The 19,298-nt window shown below is 39.9% G+C and overlaps 1 protein-coding gene across 6 annotated transcripts in view; it reads right to left on the reverse strand.

Moving 5' to 3' along the window:
* Positions 1-19,298, reverse strand: part of VPS13B (vacuolar protein sorting 13 homolog B) — a 921,287-nt gene that overhangs the window by 101,647 nt on the left and 800,342 nt on the right. For all 6 annotated transcript variants that reach the window (XM_073330465.1, XM_073330462.1, XM_073330464.1 and 3 more), the window contains exons 38-39: positions 18,572-18,779; positions 18,080-18,264 (exon numbers count right to left, since the gene is read on the reverse strand). In XM_073330465.1, the coding sequence (XP_073186566.1) occupies positions 18,080-18,264; positions 18,572-18,779 (393 nt within the window). The remainder of the gene's footprint in view (positions 1-18,079; positions 18,265-18,571; positions 18,780-19,298) is intronic.

Genomic DNA, 19,298 nt, shown 5'->3' on the forward strand with positions numbered 1-19,298 from the left:
GGTAAACGGGCAAAAAAAGATGCCCCAGCACACAATAATATTTTCATCAATTCTTATAAAACTGAATACACTTGCATGCAATTGGAATACCAGCTGGTACACAAGGGAAACACACATACACAAAATTGTTTCTGTGTTACAGCTTGATAGATGTTTTATTTTAACTTCATATGCAGAAATGAATAAGAGCCATAGGTTATGCTCCTTTTGTCTCAGCTCCTCTATACAGCCTGTAATATTCTCTCAACAGAGTTCATGATTTGCCTGGACTATCTCCCTGGTTAGCAATTCAGGAGACAATTGCATTAAGGTCTTTGTTGTGAAAGTGGCCTGCGTAGATCTTAGGGATCAGAATTTAGGGTACCACTTGATATAATCACAAGCGGCAAAAATATATACAGTTTATATTTGATTATACAATCTGTTATTCCATCACCACTTGTGTAAACAGTTCAGTGACAATGAGTAGGTTTTTAGGAAGTACAGAGTAGTGCTAGTGATATTCTTTGCTGGAGAGATAGGATATAGAAAGGAACAGCAGAGATCAAACACCTTTGAAGAGACTCCCCAAGTAAACAACTGTGCAAGAAATTTCTTGATGCAATCCTGTTCACAAGCTTGCACACACACACATGGCTCTTCATGTGCAAGCAATGGGTGCCAGTCAAAAGGAAGACACACCTTATTTTTGACAATGGACGGTTCTGAAGCACTTGCTGTGTTTAACAGTTTTCAGTTAACTCACATAGAAGAACCTAACTCAGTGATACCAATTAATTGTATCATGTGTTTCATGGCATTTGGTGATTTTCTTAAAGTTCCAGCTCCTGGCAGCGTGTGTGTTTAGGTAAATATGTCAACTTTCATTTAAAAAAAGAATATGTTTCTATCCCTCATGGTTGAGGAGTAAAGATTGAAAACATAACACGAGTCTCACTTAAAGACTCAAAACCCAAAAGGTAAATTAAAAAAACATAAAATTGATCATGCTTTAAAGATCTCATGATTTTTAAAGACAGTCTCATGATTTTTGTGCCTGACTCATATGATTTTTGAACACTTGATCTTTGGAATGCTGCCATGAAATTGTAGTTTGGAAATTTGAAGAATACTGCACCCATGTAAAAATGAAAGACATGAATGATATGTTTTAATCTGAGGTTACAAATGTTGATTGATGTGAGGCTGAAGAGCCAATCTTGCAATTCTGGGGAGTTAAATGAGTCCCTGATAAAAAGACTGGATTGTGATTAGAATCTGGAACAAAAAAACTCTTAAGAATGACTAGTATAAAATTAACCCTTTCACAAAGCATGTAGAATTTCCTGAGCAACAGAAGTTACCCAATCCAGACTGAAATTTATGGAGAGTGAACAGTGGTCTGACACAGTAGACATGATTGAGAATCCAAAATACTACAAGTAGAGAGATCTGCAAATCCAAGTGACAGTGCAAGGTACCTCAGAAATTAACTGAACATGGTTAGTATTTAGTTAGTAGGCAGTGTATAAATATTTCAAACTGTGTGTTATATAAATGTTGATTGTGGTTGTTAAGTTTGGGTAGGAAAAGGAAGATGTAGGGAATGGACCTTTAAAAGGTTCATGTTATGTAACACAGAGGTGACTGGAATTGAGATACTGAATGAAGCAGAGCGCTGCCAAGCAAAGCACCTTCATTACTAAACACCATACTATGCAAAAGCTAATCAAGGATTCCCTAGACTTCAGAAGAACATAAGAGGACCTTGTGGGTGGAGAAGTGGAAATATAGCATAAAGCTCCCCAGAGTTAATTTTCCCCCTATTTTCCTTAAGGTTGGACCTATAAGGTATATCAAGTTCTGAGTTTGTACAATTTTAGGGTCACTACTGAAAGAATTAAAAACAAAATTTGACCAGTTTTTGTGCCCCTCCACTCTCTCTCCCAACCCTCAAACCTTAACAACAACAACGAGGAAAAGTAACAGTTCTCATCCCTTCTACAGTGCTGTCCAACTGAGGATCTCATGAAACTTTAGAAACCTTAATGGATTTAGCATTGCAAAATACCTCTGAGAGATATATAAAAATAGTATCATCCCTATTTGTTCCGTAGCCCTTTTAATTGTGTAGGAGGCATTTTTTTGCATTAGGACAGTGATATTATGTGCACCAGCACAAAGCGTTCTCTAAAAATGGAAACAAGTTGCTTTTGTAGCCTGCGCGCCTTTCTCCCTAGCTAAAGCAATACAAAGTGTGTATGGGGGGGGGGGGAAGAAGTGAGAGGGAACTAATGAAAAGGGAACTAGAAGAGGCAGATTATAGAGAGAGAGAGCTCTCCCTGCCAGCTTCAGTCAACACTCTCTACTCTCTTCTCTGGGAGAGAAGAAAAGGCACAGCCCTGGAAGTCTTTGCTCTACACCTCAGACTGCCTGCTTGTGGACAGCCTAGCATGTTCCTGAGATGCGGCTGTTGTGAATACCCCAGGGGGATGCCCTTACATCCATTGTCTATTTAGTTAAATAGGTTCAGAGAAACCTTAAGGGAAGAACAGCCTGGTCATTGGATTTTGTTTTGTATTAAACTGAAATAGTTTGAAATTTCAGCACAGGATTCTTGTGATGCACTCAGCTTATTTTGTTACAATTTATCTAGGATTCTTGAAAAAAATTAAAGCTGCTCCTGATCCACTGTATGCTATTTCCAGTCCTTCCCATCTGCCAGCACTGGGCCCAAAGAACAGGGGAATGTATCATGACCAGTGGAACTGGACTCAGAGGGTCCATGTTCCCTGAGGTATTGTTATTGAGAGGACACCAGAGGAACAGGGAATGGGAGGAGTTAGGTTGGAAGCAACTCAGCCACATGAACAAAGCAGAGCACAGCATTTAGTAAATAGTTCCACTTGTTCAACTTAACCTGCATTCTGCTTTATTCTTTGTTAATGAAACATGATGGCAGCATTCTCTGAAGTGCATCAGCTGGCAGAGCGAGTCATGGAACTCAGTCTGAAGCTCCCAGAGTCCTGGATTTTGCAGACACAAACCTAGCCCAGCAATGAACCAAGTGGAAGGAGGAGTTCCATCTGTACACAGATCTGGCCACACAAGAGGACAACAGCAGGAAAATAAAACCCTTCTTTTGCCATATTGGGGAACCAAGCAGAGGGGCCCACTCTGCCGTGAGCCTGGTTGCACCGAGATCATGCAAGGTAACTACAGAAGAGGGACAACTGATCCAAAGGCAAAGGAGACACTTACAAGCCAAAGACACAAGACCCAGAGAGCCTATGGAGATACACAGATCATCACAGAACAGAGAGACCAAGAACTATCCAGAGGCCAGCCCCACAGGGAGGGAGGAGACTCCATAGAGACACCGTTTGCTAGACTTGAAGATAGGTGAAAGGAAGACCCAGAGACATTAGTCCCAGTGTGGTTGCCTGTTGAGGATATTAAACTATATCAAAGACTGCTTAATCAGCTGAATCTTATAAGGACAAGACTCCAACTCAGCTATGTGCTAGCAACCTCTGGCTGAAGGGACAGGTTGTTGAGGGCTTGGCTTTAATTATTTGTTTTTAATGTTTGTAGTAAAATGTTTGTAAAATACAGAAGATGTATCATAATCTGTGGAACTGGAGTCAGAGGAACCATGTTCCTCGGAGGGACTGTTATTGAAGGACACCAAGGGTACAGGTGGAGTTAGGCTGGAAACAGTACACAGGATTCAATGAAGTTCCACTTGTTCAACTTAACATATATTAAGCTACTTTCTTTGCTAATAGAACAGGGACCACCCTGAAATGAGGGCTGAGCATGAATGTTTTAGCAGGACCAGTAGGATCTATTGACCAGGGGGTAAGGCTGCCCAGGGATGTGCTAATTGGTAAATGAATTGATTTTTGTTTTGTTTTATAGAACATCTTTTTTCTTTTTTGTCCTTTCACCGGTAAACATCTTCCCATTAGTGCCTTGCACTAGGAAGCATAGTTTTGTATTTTTGACTGGGTTTTGTTTTTGTTTTCTTCATAGTGAACTGTGTATATTTTGCACTGAAATTGTTCTCAGAAACAGGGCAACACTTCTTGGGTTAGGTCCTCAACTGAGGACCTGACACATTGTGTATATGTAGTCACAAGAGCTGAATGCACTGCTCTACATCACTAGCTGATTACTCAGATTTATCTACTACTAAACAGATGATGTCACAGGCCAGATCAAAACCATGCTGACCTACAAATCCAGGTTGGCCCCTACAGTTGCCTTACGGAGAACAATTTACAGTTAGATGGAGAAACTGAGGCACAGAAAGGGTAAGTGACTTTACCAAAATCGTAATGCTAGCTTCTGGTAGTGCTCGGATAGAACCCCGATTTTCTGACTCCCAGTCTTGCCTTTTAACCATTACACTATTCTTTAAAATGGCAAAATTTCACCATTTTTGCAAATCTTGGTTTTCACATGTGAATAATTGGTAAGTAAAAACGGACACTTCTTTTCCCTAGTCTTTTAATTTCAGAAATTGCCAGCACAAGGCATGTCCTAAATGTAATATGAACCTCTCACAACTCAGACCACTAATAGCTGTTTTTTCATTTGTACATAATAAAGAAGGATCTTTTAAAAAACCTATCAATGTATCTTCAACCACCATAAAATTTTCCTCTACCTTCTCTCTAGTGACTTTTTTGACATGCTGGTGTAAATGTTTCATCTGAGATTTAAAACTTGGAAAAGTCTCAAGGAATACTTTCTGGCTAGCACCAATCTTTAACATATCAAAAAGTGATATTTTTACTCTGTCTTGGTCTTTATTTTTATCCTTTGGATCAATTCCCTAAAAGATTTCCATACTTTGGCCTTTTCCCTTCTTTCAAGCTGTAAGTATGATCCTCACTACATCATTGACTTCCTGACTTTTTTGCCCTCACCAATTTGAGCAATAATGGATTGCCCTTGCCTAAAATCACTCTAGACAGAGACAGCTCGGGGATTAACTCCACTTTCAGGAAATAAATGTTGTCTTCCACTAAGTCAAATTGTCAGTGGGATATGCTTTTTCTTCTCCGTGTATGTTTTATCATATTAGCTGTAGTCTAGATTGAACTTCTATGCATTTAGTAACATTTGAATTTCCTACTGTCTAATAGGATCTTTAGTGGTTTCCCCTTTACATAAAGGGTATACTAGCTGTGGTTTAGAGTCAGTATGTACTATATCACACGGACAAGGAATAATATATGTGCTGTTAGATTTATTTCTCTGAGCACATCAAACTGCCATTCCAGTGTGTGTCCCTTCCCTTCCTCCCACAATGTCTTTTATTAAAATATCTAGCTCATATGTAGGGCTTTTAATCTTCAAAGCACTTTATAGATACTAATCAAGGAAATCTCACACCAGAGATGTGGATAGGCAAGCACTATTATCACCATTTTAAGGATACAGAAACAGAAGCAGAGAGACTGAAAATGTCAAGTCTTGCGAACCCTCTCCTAAAAATGAATATTTCCAGGGATTTTCTCCTTTACCTGAATATAAATTATAAAAGCAGTGATCTTGAAAATATAAAATTTGCTTTTATGACATGCTTATTACACACTATTTATTATTATTATTTATCATTACAGTATTTTTATTACATTATGAAAACGGCAACATTCTTCCAAGATCTCACTTTCGTAGCTTGAATCACTTTGAATAAGCCTGTTATAAGACAAGGCTCCTATGTTTCATCAAGGAGTATCAGATGTGTAACAGCATGAAGGTATTTAAGAAGCCAACTCAAAGAGTTCCTCCTACACACGGTATTGAGCAGTCCAGGCAAACAATGCACATTACAACAAAGCTTAAACTTGTTCTTCATAATAATTTTAAAAACAACACTAGCTGCCTATTTAATTTTAAAAACAGCAAAAAATATCCGTAAAAAGAAAAGGAGTACTTGTGGCACCTTAGAGACCAACAAATTTGTTAGAGCATAAGCTTTTGTGAGCTACAGCTCACTTCATCGGATGAGCTGTAGCTCATGAAAGCTTATGCTCTAATAAATTTGTTAGTCTCTAAGGTGCCACAAGTACTCCTTTTCTTTTTACGGATACAGACTAACGCGGCTGCTACTCTGAAACCTGTCAAAAAATATCCACCTCCCTTTCCATTTCTTATAAGGAGTCTTGAAGTTTAAATTTCCTGAGTTGTGACAGATGGGCTTGCTTTGATCTGCTTAGCTCTTGGAAGTCCAGGGGCCCCGTGCTGCCCGGGGTCCCTAGGGACAGCTCTGTCTACCATTAGGGAATTTTTTCCCCAAGAACCCGCTGTAACATTCCATGAACCCCCAGGGGTTCATGGACCCCAATTTGGGAACCACTGGTATAGAGGATTCACTCAGGAGTTTCTGGACTCTTTGCTGTACTCAGACCACACCTCTTTCTTGATATAGAGTCAAATTTTCTAATGACCACTCAAAGTTGCATCCACAACAATTTGCATGAGCGAACCATGGGCATTTACACTTCCAAATTGTTTTTCGTTTCTTGAATTTATACAAATTAGCACTCTTGGAACCTTCGAGTCCCTCTTTTAACTGTTGTCATCACAGATTTGGACTGATTGCAAAATGTAAATAACAGTGCTTAGCCACTCTTGTAAAGTGCTTTGATATATTTGGATGAAAAGTGCTATAAAAGTGAAAAGTATATACTATATATACACTGATAAATATTTTATATTATTTTTATAGTAAAAGAATCAGGGCTTTATAAATTAATATGATAGGAGATATATTAGCAAACAGCTTTTAATAGCCCCTCCTTAAAGTACTGAACCAAGATGTGAGTTGCTCCACAACCCATTAGTGTCTATAAAATGTGCATTTGGGGACACACCCATATACTGGAACACACACATTCAAATACCTGGTGGCTATGCCTAAAACCACTTAGGATTGTTCAATTTTTCTTCAATAAAACACACACACACACACACACACACACACACACACACACACATATATTTTGAGGAATTTGTAACAAATTTATCACTTTCACTTTTATTTTCAAAATGAACTTGTACCCAAGCAAAAATTTGTAGGTTATGCTGGATTATAAATTTGCTGTCTGATGGGGATCAGTATCATTCATTCTGAGTAATAAGAATAGTTCTTTGTAGGGGAGGAAAAATAGATCTCAACATTTTCTTGTGATTTTGAATATTAAGATGACACTGATCATTAACAGACAATAGCTACACAGTAGTGAGCTTGCAGTGGCTCTATATTCTGTCTCCACTTCAAGAGTTGTAGAAGAAAGGAAGGGTTAGATAAAATATATGTTGGAACTCATTACCTCCACCAAGATACCAAGAAAAAACAAAAGGCTTCATTGCTCAGAGATCAATACTATTTAATGGCTGAGCATAGTGGAGAAACAGAGATAGTTTCCAGAATAAAATTAAGTAGATTTGTATGGAAAAAAGAAACAAACTAATAACTATCTGTTCGTAAATGACGTGATGGTTTAAGATGGTTAGTATTTTTCCAGTTGGCAAGTGTTTTTAATTTGTTAAACATGTACATTATTATAAAATAGATTTCCCACATATTTAAAGGATATGGAATGTTAGCATTTCAAATGATTTTCTGGTTTTTGATTCAACAACCTCATTTACTATCCAAGCTTTTTAATGTCTAGACGGCAATATATCTTTATCCAACACAATATAAAGCTAAAATATGGTTATTAAACTGATTGCAGGCTAGACTGTAACAGATAGACACAAGAGCCCTATAGAAAGCTGTGATGCTATGGTGCCATTTCAGAAAAAGCTGGGTGAGCATGGGAGAGGGGCAGGATGACACTGGAAGTGGGGACTTTGCAAACCCCTATTTCCTAAGGCACTGTGTTTGTGTTTCCAAAGTATTCTATCACACATCCTTTTTCATTAATAAGGCCCCAATCCTGAAAATATATATGGGTTAACTTTAATGCTTAACTTAAATTTAACGGGCCATATGAGTACTTAAAGTTAAGCACATGTGAAAGTGTGAGCAGGAAATGCACCTGAATTAGTATATAAGCCCTGAAAATAGGGGAAGGTAGCTCTAGAGAAGATCTCAGTGATGATTCAGGATTACAGGTAGTGGTAAGTAACCAAAGCTGAATAATACAAAAAATACTTACCATTGCTCATTTAAATTTTTGCAAAAGTCAAGTCTGGAGGGGACAAGTGTCTCCTGTAAATGATATGCAACATCTTTGTGTGCTAATTAAGATGCCAGAACTCTTCTTTAAGATGACCTAGTTTCTAATGATATAAGGCATATATTTTTAGCCATGATGGTCTAGATGTTGAGCTTTAAAATGATCATTCCTTGGGTCTAACAATGCTTTTTTTGGCATAGAACAAATCTTACACTGAAACCAGTATAATGTTGTCACCATCTACATTTTGAGCTCTAACTTCAAGAATGGAGTATATGAAGCTTAAAAGTTTTCTTATGTGCTATGCAAGGAAAGTGTAGATCTCTGTTACCAATAACAGATGCTATGCAGAGCCAGGGAAACAATTTGGAGAGTGGTGGGGATAAGTTAGGACCTGACCTGCCAGAAAACCACTATGTAGAAGAGCCAGAAAAATAACATTTCTGGTCCTGGTTTCTTGCTGTCTGGGTCAACAGGGATAGGTATGCTGCAGAGGTATTGGTTTTAGCATGTGGGAATAGGAAATACCTTATGTCACTGAACAGTGGCTCTTCTAACAAATTAAAAAGAGATATTGGCAAGATCCAAATGAGTACAATGAAGTCCTTTTTGTCTGGAAAGATGAGGAGTCAGGAGCGTTTGTAGGATGTAAAAAAGGCAGAATGGGGATTATCATGGCTGTAACCAAGCTGGGGATGGTTTCCCCTCTCTTCCCCCAAAACACAAAGACCAAACATTTTTAACAAAATCACAGATGAAAAGCTCTCTTTCCTCCAATAGAAAAAAGAAGCAAAGTAAGAAATATATATATAAAAAAATCAACCTAAGTAACTTGACTAAGACAAATATTTACACGCAGTGGTGTAGCCCATAGGGCATAGCTTTCCTTTACTATATTCACTGCCTTGCTGCTATCATATTCAGCAGCAATGCAAGGAACCTACAGACTAGTCTCTACGTAAAAGAATAAATGGACACAAATCAGACGTCAGGAATTATAACATTCAAAAACCAGTTGGAGAACACTTCAGTCTCTCTGGTCATTCGATTACAGACCTAAAAGTGGTTACACTTCAACAAAAAAACTTCAAAAACAGACTCCAACGAGAGACTGCTGAATTGGAATTAATTTGCAAACTGGATACAATTAACTTAGGCTTGAGTAGAGACTGGGAGTGGATGGGTCATTACACAAAGTAAAACTATTTCCCCATGTTTATCCCCCCCCCCCCACTGTTCCTCAGACGTTCTTGTCAGCTGCTGGAAATGGCCCACCTTGATTACCACTACAAAAGGTGCCCCCCTGCGGCTCTCCTGCTGGTAATAGCTCACCTTAAGTGATCACTCTGGTTACAGTGTGTATGGTAACACCCATTGTTTCATGTTCTCTATGTATATAAATCTCCCCAGTGTATTTTCCACTGAATACAACTGATGAAGTGATCTGTAGCTCACGAAAGCTTAAGCTCAAATAATTTTGTTAATCTCTAAGGTGCCACAAGTATTCCTTTTCTTTTTGCGAATACAGATTATCACAGCTGCTACTTTGAAACCTGTAAGACATTGGTTTCAGCAGTTATCATGAGTCTTGAGGCCTATGAACTTTGGCATAGATAAATGGTCCAACGGTAACCCCTAAGCTTTGGGGAACTGGACTTAGAGTGTAAGGGGGAATTTTGTCCATAATGACATCAACCAACCACAGAAACATGAGCTAACACCAGCTTGTTGAAAGTTTGGAAAAAAACATCCAACCTCAAGAGTGCCATGACAACTAATTGACATATATGATGGGCTGAAATCATTAATATACTAACCTATAGAAGAAGGACACCTCAACATTAATAAGGAAAGGAAATACAAATAAGGAAGAGGGGAGAAAACCCTACTGAATATGAATTAGGCATGGTAGCATCAGTGTAACATATTATAAAAGTGGTATCCCAGGCTGTGGGCAGGAGGAGAGAGAGAGAGATGTAGCCCTTGGGAAGTGCCAGAATGATGGCCACTGGTGAAGATGATGGTGGTGATGAGGAAGATAATGGCTAACATTTCAGGTTGTTCTTCAAGGAATGGTGTGAGTACGGATGTTCAGATGTACTTTCTGTATTCTCTCTACCTACTTTACTGAGTTAGAGTGTTTGTGACTGTGCTAGGTGTATTAATAAATTATTTGTAAATATAGGAAAGTTCCTATAGTATGAGTGTTGCAACTCTGCAAATTGGGGTTCCCAACTACGCAGTGATTTTAATAATACTGAGCCTGATCTTTGGACAAGAACCTGTCAAACCTCAAAGTGATAACTGAGGGTTCTTGTACATCATCTATAGATCAGGCGACAATGGAGTAAAAGTGAGAAAACAAGCTATTGGAACATTTTTGAACCTACATTAAAATTTGATTTGAGAGAGACATGATGATTCAGATCAGTTCTTATTTATCTGAAGCAGTTAGGCTATCCTAAGATTACAGTAAAATTGCAGCCAGCATGTAATGAATTCTGATATCTAACGAAGTTCTGTTTACAGTGAAGTTTTCATAAATTCTAATAATCTGAAGATGTTATAGAAACAAAGAGGCTTCCAACATTTATTCATGATGATTAAAAAGATGTGCCATAAAAGAGTTTAGTAAAGCCAGAAAGCCAGATGAAATGTCACAATGATTTACTTTAAAAGATGAACATACAACTGGCAACATTTTAAATGTTAAATATAAGTGAAATTACACACGTGCACCTTAGACTGAATTTATCTGACAGTATAGAACTGAGGCCTTATTGGGATCACAGCTGGTTACAGTATGGGACCCCATAGTATTTCAAGATATGCTCCCTACTGGGAAAGCTGTTTTAAATGTGATTTCTATGCACTTTTGTATCATTACTGTTTTAAAAACTTATTTGGTTCCCTTTTTAAATGTGCTGATTGTAATTACCTTGTTCACAAATATGCTGAAGCCTTTGTACTGTTTCACCACAAGTGAATTCAAATAAAAATGATTTTTTTTCTTTTCTTTTCCCTTTATCTTGTGAATTGTCTTTTTAGGGACAACATTTCCTATTTCTGTACTTAGTAGATATATTGAAAATGAAGAAACAAAGGAATTTACACAGAGAAGACAAGCAGAACAAGAACATCTTGTAGACATCATAGGTTTTTTTTAAACAAAGTCTAGAATAAAATTTTGTATGCATGCTGAAAGGCCTTCTGTTCCATCCAGACTTATACTAAAGTTAAGACCAATCACGTTTAAGAAACATTCATCTAGAGGATCTTGAAAATCCACTAAATGTTACCTCTTCCACCTAAATAGCCACATTATTCTAATCAAAAAGAAAACACTTGCCATGTTCAGAATGTTACTTACTGTACGGTAAATGTGGTTCTTTGAGATGTTAGTGTAGATCTTATTGTAGGTGTGTATGTGCCTCTTGCACTTGTGACTAGAATTTTGGACATATGACACTGTGCCTCCTTGTACTCCCATAAAGGGCAAAGAGGCTGTGATCCTCCCTCAGTTGCCTCGGAATTCAAAGCCATGTTGCTAAGGACTTTGAAAAATAGGGATGGAGGGCAGGTCGTGGGATCCACAGTGACACCATCTAGAAGAACCACAGTTACTGTAGGATAAGTAAGAGGTCATTTACCTATAACTGGAGGTTCTTCAGGATGTGTGGTCCATATCTGTATTCCACTGTGGCTTACGCAGTGCCTGAAGTCGAAGAATTTTAAAGTAGTGTCCATTGGTCTGTGGATGCACCCTGGCTTGCCTCATGCCTCCAACCAAGGTGATAAAGGGCAGGGTGGACCAACTGCCTCTTCAGTTACTTTTCCACTGTGAATTAGAGCAGATCCACAGCAGAGAAGAAGGAGAGCAGGTAATGGAATACTGACAGAGACCACACATCTTGAAGAATCTCCAGTGACTGGTAAGTAACCTTCTCTTCTTCTGCAAGTAACCTCCTTCTTCTGCACCAAAAAAATCAAAAATTTTGCAACAAAAAAAATTCTGTGCACAGTATATTCAAATTCTGCATATTTTATTTGTCAAAATTATGCAATATAATCATACCAGTTTCAATTATTTTTGGTAATTTATTTCAAAATACCTGTGGACAAGTATGTCTGTAACAATACAGACAACAAAAAGATTCAGGAAATGTTTTTTGACAAATAGATTCCTTACTAGGCATATTAATACAGAACTTTGATTAATAATTATTTAAATGACAGTACAGAATCATATTTCCCACACCCGTCACAAGCAGTGCAAAGGCTTGGGGAAGTCAGGGATAACAAAGGAGCTGAGGGAGAGGGAAGTAATTGCTGGGAAGGAGTCAGGGTGTGAACTTGGAGGGTTGTTGGGTATGAGTGGGAAAAGTATGGGACAGGTTTTTTGGGGGGTTAGGGAGAGACTGGGGAGCTTCCCCCATGGAGACCCTGGCTGATCCCTAGCCTCTTCCATTCAGTCAGGCACATATGCCCCTGTCCACATGTCCCTCCACCCCCACTCAGACACCCCCCTGTTTCTGTGTGGTCCTGCACACTCTCCTCTGTCTCCATGTGACCCTGCACTTCCCTCCCCCGTGACTCTGTGCCGCCACTCCCATTCAGCCCCTGCCCCAGTCTGTCCTCCCCCACTAGCCCTTATGAGTCCCTGTCCCACAGCAGCCCCACGCTGTCTGTCGCCCCATAGCCCCCATCTCCTGACTTGGCCCAACAGGTGCTGTGAAGAAGGTAGGCTCTTTCTCTTCCTTAGCTGGCCGGGAGCTGCTGCTCTGTTCTATCACCACACTGCCCTCTGGTGGGCAAAAGGCAGGACCGCAGCAAATTTCCAGCCAAAGTTATTTTCTGCTGAGGCTACTCTGTTCTAGCGCTGTAGCACCCTCTAGTGGGCAAATGGTGGAACTGCAGCCTTTTTCTGCGCAAAAAATTAAAAATATGCATGGCTTATTAATTATGCACAGAATGGTGCAGAATTCCCCCAGGAGTATATTGTATTCCACTGTGGATGGTTGACAGGCAGTACCTAAGTAGGAGGAGGATGTTAGGATGAAGATGGTAGGGCTCAGCAGAGAACCTCTGTCCCAAAGGAGGCATTGGCAGCCCAGTCCTGCACCAGAGCATAATGCCCTGCAAACATGTGAGTGGAACTCCACGTGGCCGTTTTACAGATGTCCAGGAAGGGTATGTCCTGAAGACACACTATGGTCATTGCTCAGGCTCTAGTGGAGTGAGCTCTTACGCCTGTAGTGGGAGGGAGGTTCGAGAGCTGACAGCAGAGTAGAATGCTGCCAGATATCCATTTGGAAATTCTCTGAGTGGTGATGGCATGCCCTCTTACTCTTTCTGCTATAGCAACAAACAGTCTCGGAGACTTCCTGATTGGTTTTGTTCTCCGAAGGTAAAACGCCAAAGCTTGTTGAACATCAAGGGAGTGGAGCCTATGTTCTTCTGCAGATGCATGCAGTTTTGGGAAGAATATAGGTAAGTGAACGGATTGGTTAAGGTGAAATTCCAAAACTATTTTATGGACAAATTTGGGGAATAGGTGTAAATAAGCTTTATCTTTATGGAACACCATATATGGAGGGTCTGCCATCATTGCTTCCAGCTCACTGACCCTTGTTGCTGATGTGATAGCTACAAGAATGGCGATTTTCATGGAGAGGAGGGACATGGAGCAAGTAGCTAAAGGGGGAGCCTGATTAGTACCAAAAGAACAAGATTCAGGTCCCAGTGGGGCACAATCTTCTGAGGAGGCAGGAAAGTTCTTATCAAGCCTTTCCAGAATCTGTTGAATAGTGGGTGTGTGAAAATGGAGTAGCCCTGATCAGGTAGATGGTGTGCACTGACCACCATTCAGTGGACTCACAATGAGCTTAGGGATAGACCCAATGTCTTCAAAGATAGGATACAGTCTAGGATGAGGGGAATATCTGTAGCTTCTGACAGAATGCCTCTTTGCTGTGACCAGGACAAGAAGCATTGCCATTTAGCTAGGTAACATTTTCTAGTAAAGTTCTTTCTGTTATTAGAGAGGATGTTTCATTTGTCTGAGGAGCATGCATGTTCTAGGAACGATGCCATTCAAATACCACACCGTGAGGTGGAGTGGTCGTGTATTTGGGTTTTTGATCTTGCCATTGCACTGGGTCAGGAGGGTAATCGGCAGGAGAGATGATATGTGCAGGAGGTTGGGGAACCAGAACTGTCTGGGCCAGAAAGGGGCAATGAGGATTACTGTTGCACTATACTTTTGGATCTTGTGTAGTACTTGCAGTAGAAGTGGCAGTGGAGGAAAGGCATAGTTGAATTGGTCTGACCAAGTAAGGAGGAGAATATCGCCCTAGGATTGGTAGCGTAAGGCTCCTCTGGAACAATACATGACATATTTGCTGTTTTCTTGGACGTATCCCATTCCGAAAAAAACACAGACCACGATCAAGGGCTCAGAGTTGTTCAGCCAGAGAACAGACTGTGCTCTGTACTCACTGAAGGATTCAAAAGTCACCTTTTGATCTCTGGGGATATACACTCCATTACCGGGACCACCTCAAGAAGTGTGGACATCTCGAGAGTCCAGAATGCACATCAATGCCCTGGAACTATGGACAATACAGAAGGCATGCAAGTCCTTTCTTCTGTTCAACCACTTTCACCATGTCCTGATAATATTTGGCCAGGAAGGACTGGCCATTAGTCCCTGCAGGGAAGCAATGGAGTGTGACTTTCTCACACAAGGTCAAGCCTTTTGGGGTCCTTGTGGCTACTCTTACTCAACTTTAACTTTTATTGTACCATTGACACAATTAAGGAACCCCGGGCTGAGGTGGGTGTAGAAGTACTCAAATCCTGTGGCAGGTGCCTGGTACCACTTCTCCACCAATTTTGCAGCAGGACCAGAAGCTCACAGACATCATATAGCTTATGGATTTCTTCAATATGACTGATTTTTCAATCACCAATGTCTCAACAATTGTCACAAGTAGCTCCTGGAACACTTTGAAGTCATCGTGTGCCAATGATATCGTTTCATCAAGTAACAAAGATGAAAGGCCCCATGGCGGTAATACAGGGGGCTGGTGCTGCTCTGTCCCTGGAACTCTGGCATCGGTGGTCAAGCCAGGAGTGCTGACTGGGAGGGTAACCTCTTCCTCTTCTTTGAATGTGGTGGAAATCAGCTTCCTGATGCCTGAGTTAGCGGGACCAGGTAATCTAGTAGGGCCATGGTGTCATGCTGTAGGAATAAGGCTGGCTTGTTGGTAATTGGTCAGTCCAGGGTTATTCCTGATGGACAGGTGGTGGCTGAGTCCTGTAGGATAAGGTGTTAGTTATCTCTATGGTATTGATCACTGACCTCAGAGAAGGCGGCTCTCTACTGGATGTTGGGAAAATGTATGCCACAGTGATGGTGAGGAGAAGTAGACCTCCTCCAAGGTAGTGCCAAAATATAAAGTGTTCTCCGTATCAGAGTCCTTACTGGTGCAGGTAGGTGTTTTGGTACCAACGGTGATCTTCGTCCTCTGGGGTCATCCTCCTTTGTGGGCATGAACACTGATGGGTGCATCATCAGAGCAGGGGTTCATGCTGGAGGAGTCTGCTGCACTGTAAGCTACTCCTTTTCCCCAACCCTCAATGCTATGAGGTACATGGTGGATTTATCTTCAGCGACCATACAGTATCTGTCCTTATGGGAGGACACCGAGTTCCATCTGGAATCTCTGCTTCTGTTTGGAGCGGACCTTTTTGGAGCCAGATGTAGACGCTAGAGGAGGTGCACCATTTTCAACTGCTGAGGACAGTTTTGGTGCCAGTGGTATCAATATTAGTACTAGTGCTGGGTAGCAGTGCCATCTTCTCTGTACTGGTCTTTGGTGTTGCTTTTCTGCTAGATGGGGTGCTAAATGAAGCTGGCTTGTCTGAAAGCAGAACTCAAGAACTGATCTCAGGGTCTGATGACACCTTCATGGAGTGTCCCAGAAGATGGAGGTTTAGCTTTGCATCTTGCAACTTACACATTCTCATGGAGAATGACAAGCTGACAGAAAATCTGCTCAGTATAGGAGATGTCCCCACACAGGAGAGAAACCTGCTATTTCCTTCTTTCAGAGGGATTAGTCCATCACAGGATGAACAGGGCTTAAATCTTGCCATGTTAAAGGATGCTGTACAAGGGTGTATGAGGGGTTCTAACCAGTTCAGTTCAAATGGATGGAAACAGTTCATGGCAGTCAATACAAAAGATGAGAAGTAGTTCTGAAGATTTTCCCAAAGATTTGTAGAAGTTTAGCTAAAGCTAAGAACTAGTGGGTTGAACAATTGCCAGGTTCCATCTCACTGCCACCCGGTAAGAGGGAACTGAGGGAGGGTTGCAGACACCTTGCCCTTATGCCCTTGTATGGGAACATGAGAAGGCACAAAGTATATACATGTAACCCTGGTTGTCGGCGGGTGGGATCAAACCGGGGACCTCAGTGCATGAGCCTTTACCGCGTGAGCTAAAAGCCATCTGGCCGTTAGCTAAGGCTGTAGCTTTTTTTAATCTCTTTTTTTAATCTCTCTTTTTAAGTGGTCTCTGTGCCTCTAGATGGAACAGAACATCACATCCAATTTAAAAATGTGTGTGGGTTACATACACAGCCCCCACAGACACTGGTACTCAAAAAACCTCCAGTCTTACATGCATGAGGGAGGTGCACAACTACAGTGGGAACCACACTGGCGTACTCAATGGAGAACCTATGTTACTATATATGGCTAAATTTTTTAAGTGGTACACGTGGAATTTTGCCCACAAAACCTACTAACTATAATGGGATTTATGCAGCAGACTTCTTGCACATTGCTTTGAAAATATAGTCTTTAAGGTCTGCAATTTGAAGGTTTTCACATGGACTGAATGGAGTCCTCAAGAAAGTGCATGATAACACCATTTTGATCTTTGATGAAACCTCAGGCCAAGCTTAGTTGATTTCTTCAATTTAGTTCTTAATCTTCATACAATTTAAGGATATTGAAACTTGCCTCTCTAGAGGGCAAAGAAATTGGCAGGACACCTAAATGATCTCACTAACACTTTGTGCAGTATAATGATATTATATCATATTTCTGTGGGAGATTAACCTGATCCATAAGTTAATGCATACTGGTGCATAATTCAATTCTTAAAACAGAAACTCTTCCATTACAGTTATAACAATAACAAAATAAAATGTAATACCTCTCACTGACTTGGAAAGGAGGAGGACAATATATTTAATATAATTTGCAATACTATTTCAAAACTGAATAATAAGCAGATCTAAATAAGACAGAAGATGGCCTGCAGAAAGAGGTGAAAAGTAAGAATTAAAAATATTAATGAATTCACAGTTGAATAGATATCTATACAGAAATGCAGGGAATAAGGGAAATAATAAAGATGGATTACAGTAGAGAGTACAGAATTCCTAATAATGTATTTTGGGGAACAACAGGCCTACTAAATAAAGAAAGAGCAATGCAGTTGGCAGTTGCAGGAACACTACTAGGGTATACAGCCACACTCCATCTGAACAGAAGTGCTCCTGAAGAGGAGATCCATGGATTGGGGCAATAGGATTGGACTGCTCTAATCAACCTCCCACAGCAAGAAGATAGAAAACCAGAACTGCTGAGGTTTGCTGTAGTTTATAATGCTATGGAAAAGCCTTCACAGGTAAATGGTAGGTTTGATTCATTTTAAATTAGCAATGTGTTTAAGCTGCAAAATTCACCTCCCATTGACTTCATTAGACCCGTATTGTTTGTTTTATGCACAATTTTTACTAACAGCAATTTGTAAAACACTGAATAAACTTTATAACAACAACATTCTCTTTTGTTAATGAAAGTAGGAATTCCCAATTACCAACCTGAAGAACATCTCCAAGGTCTGCAGTGCTAATATCCGGATCTTCAGTTGTATTAAAAGGAACAGGAGTTATTCTTACAAGGGTAAGCACTCTGGGTTCTGGATATCTCCATAACATTATTCCTGGACTATCCTCAGTTTCATTGTAAAACACAACTTCATAGGCACTCGGTAGTTTCTGCGCTTCTGTCAAATGAAAGAAAGCTATAATTGGTTATGTAATTTCTAAAAAGGAACAGGCTGGTTTATGAGACAAAAGTATTTAAAAACAAATCTCTTACGATCAAAAGGAGAGAAAATAAAAAAGCAATTTCCCTGACTTTTAAAAGATTGCAGCTAAATGGAAAAAAATCAAAAAGACGTTGATGCAACAGATGTTATTTTCAATTGCTTTACCAAAAAAGGTAAAGAACTTCGTAATAGATAAGTGATCTTTAAAAGGTTACTATTGTACTTACTTTGTAATTTAAAATAATAATAATATTCTTCCTACCTGCATCTTGTATGTACTGGAACAGGCCTGTTCTCAGATCATCTGACGTATGCTCAGTTTTTGAGGTTTGATTCCTTTCCATAGGAGACCGAGTCTGGTATGTTTGATCAGAGATCAGCATTTCCATCTTGCCTTGTTCAGTAAGATACCCTTGCAGAAGTTCATGGAGAAGAACTAAACAATTCAAATGTTCTTGACCCCAGAAGACCTTATTAAAAAAATAATGAAAAGAAAAAAACAGAACAGATGACAAAAATGTTGCTTTAAAATATGTAATTATTTTAAACAAATTAACAAAATAAGTAAATAAAATCAATAAAAATAAAAACCTATATAGAATATCAGGGTTGGAAGGGACCACAGGAGGTCATCTAGTCCAACCCCCTGCTCAAAGCAGGACCAATCCCCAATTTTTTCCCCAGATCCCTAAATGGCCCCCTCAAGGATTGAACTCACAACCCTGGGTTTAGCAGGCCAATGCTCAAACCCCTGAGCTATCCCTCCCCCCAATCTTTTTTTGCTGCATATGCTTCATATACTGTAACTTTCTGCAAACCTGCTAAATGGCAAAAAGATTCTAGCATGCCATTTGATAAATTTATCTTTTACTCCAGTCTAAGGTATTCATTTATTTTTATTATTTATTGAGTACCCTAAGCATACTATGCATCTCACATATATATAAAATAGACAGGAACTGAGCTCAAGTGTTTAGAATCTAAAGGCC

This window comes from Lepidochelys kempii, chromosome 2 (assembly GCF_965140265.1).
Source record: "Lepidochelys kempii isolate rLepKem1 chromosome 2, rLepKem1.hap2, whole genome shotgun sequence".
NCBI classification, from domain to species: domain Eukaryota; kingdom Metazoa; phylum Chordata; order Testudines; family Cheloniidae; genus Lepidochelys; species Lepidochelys kempii.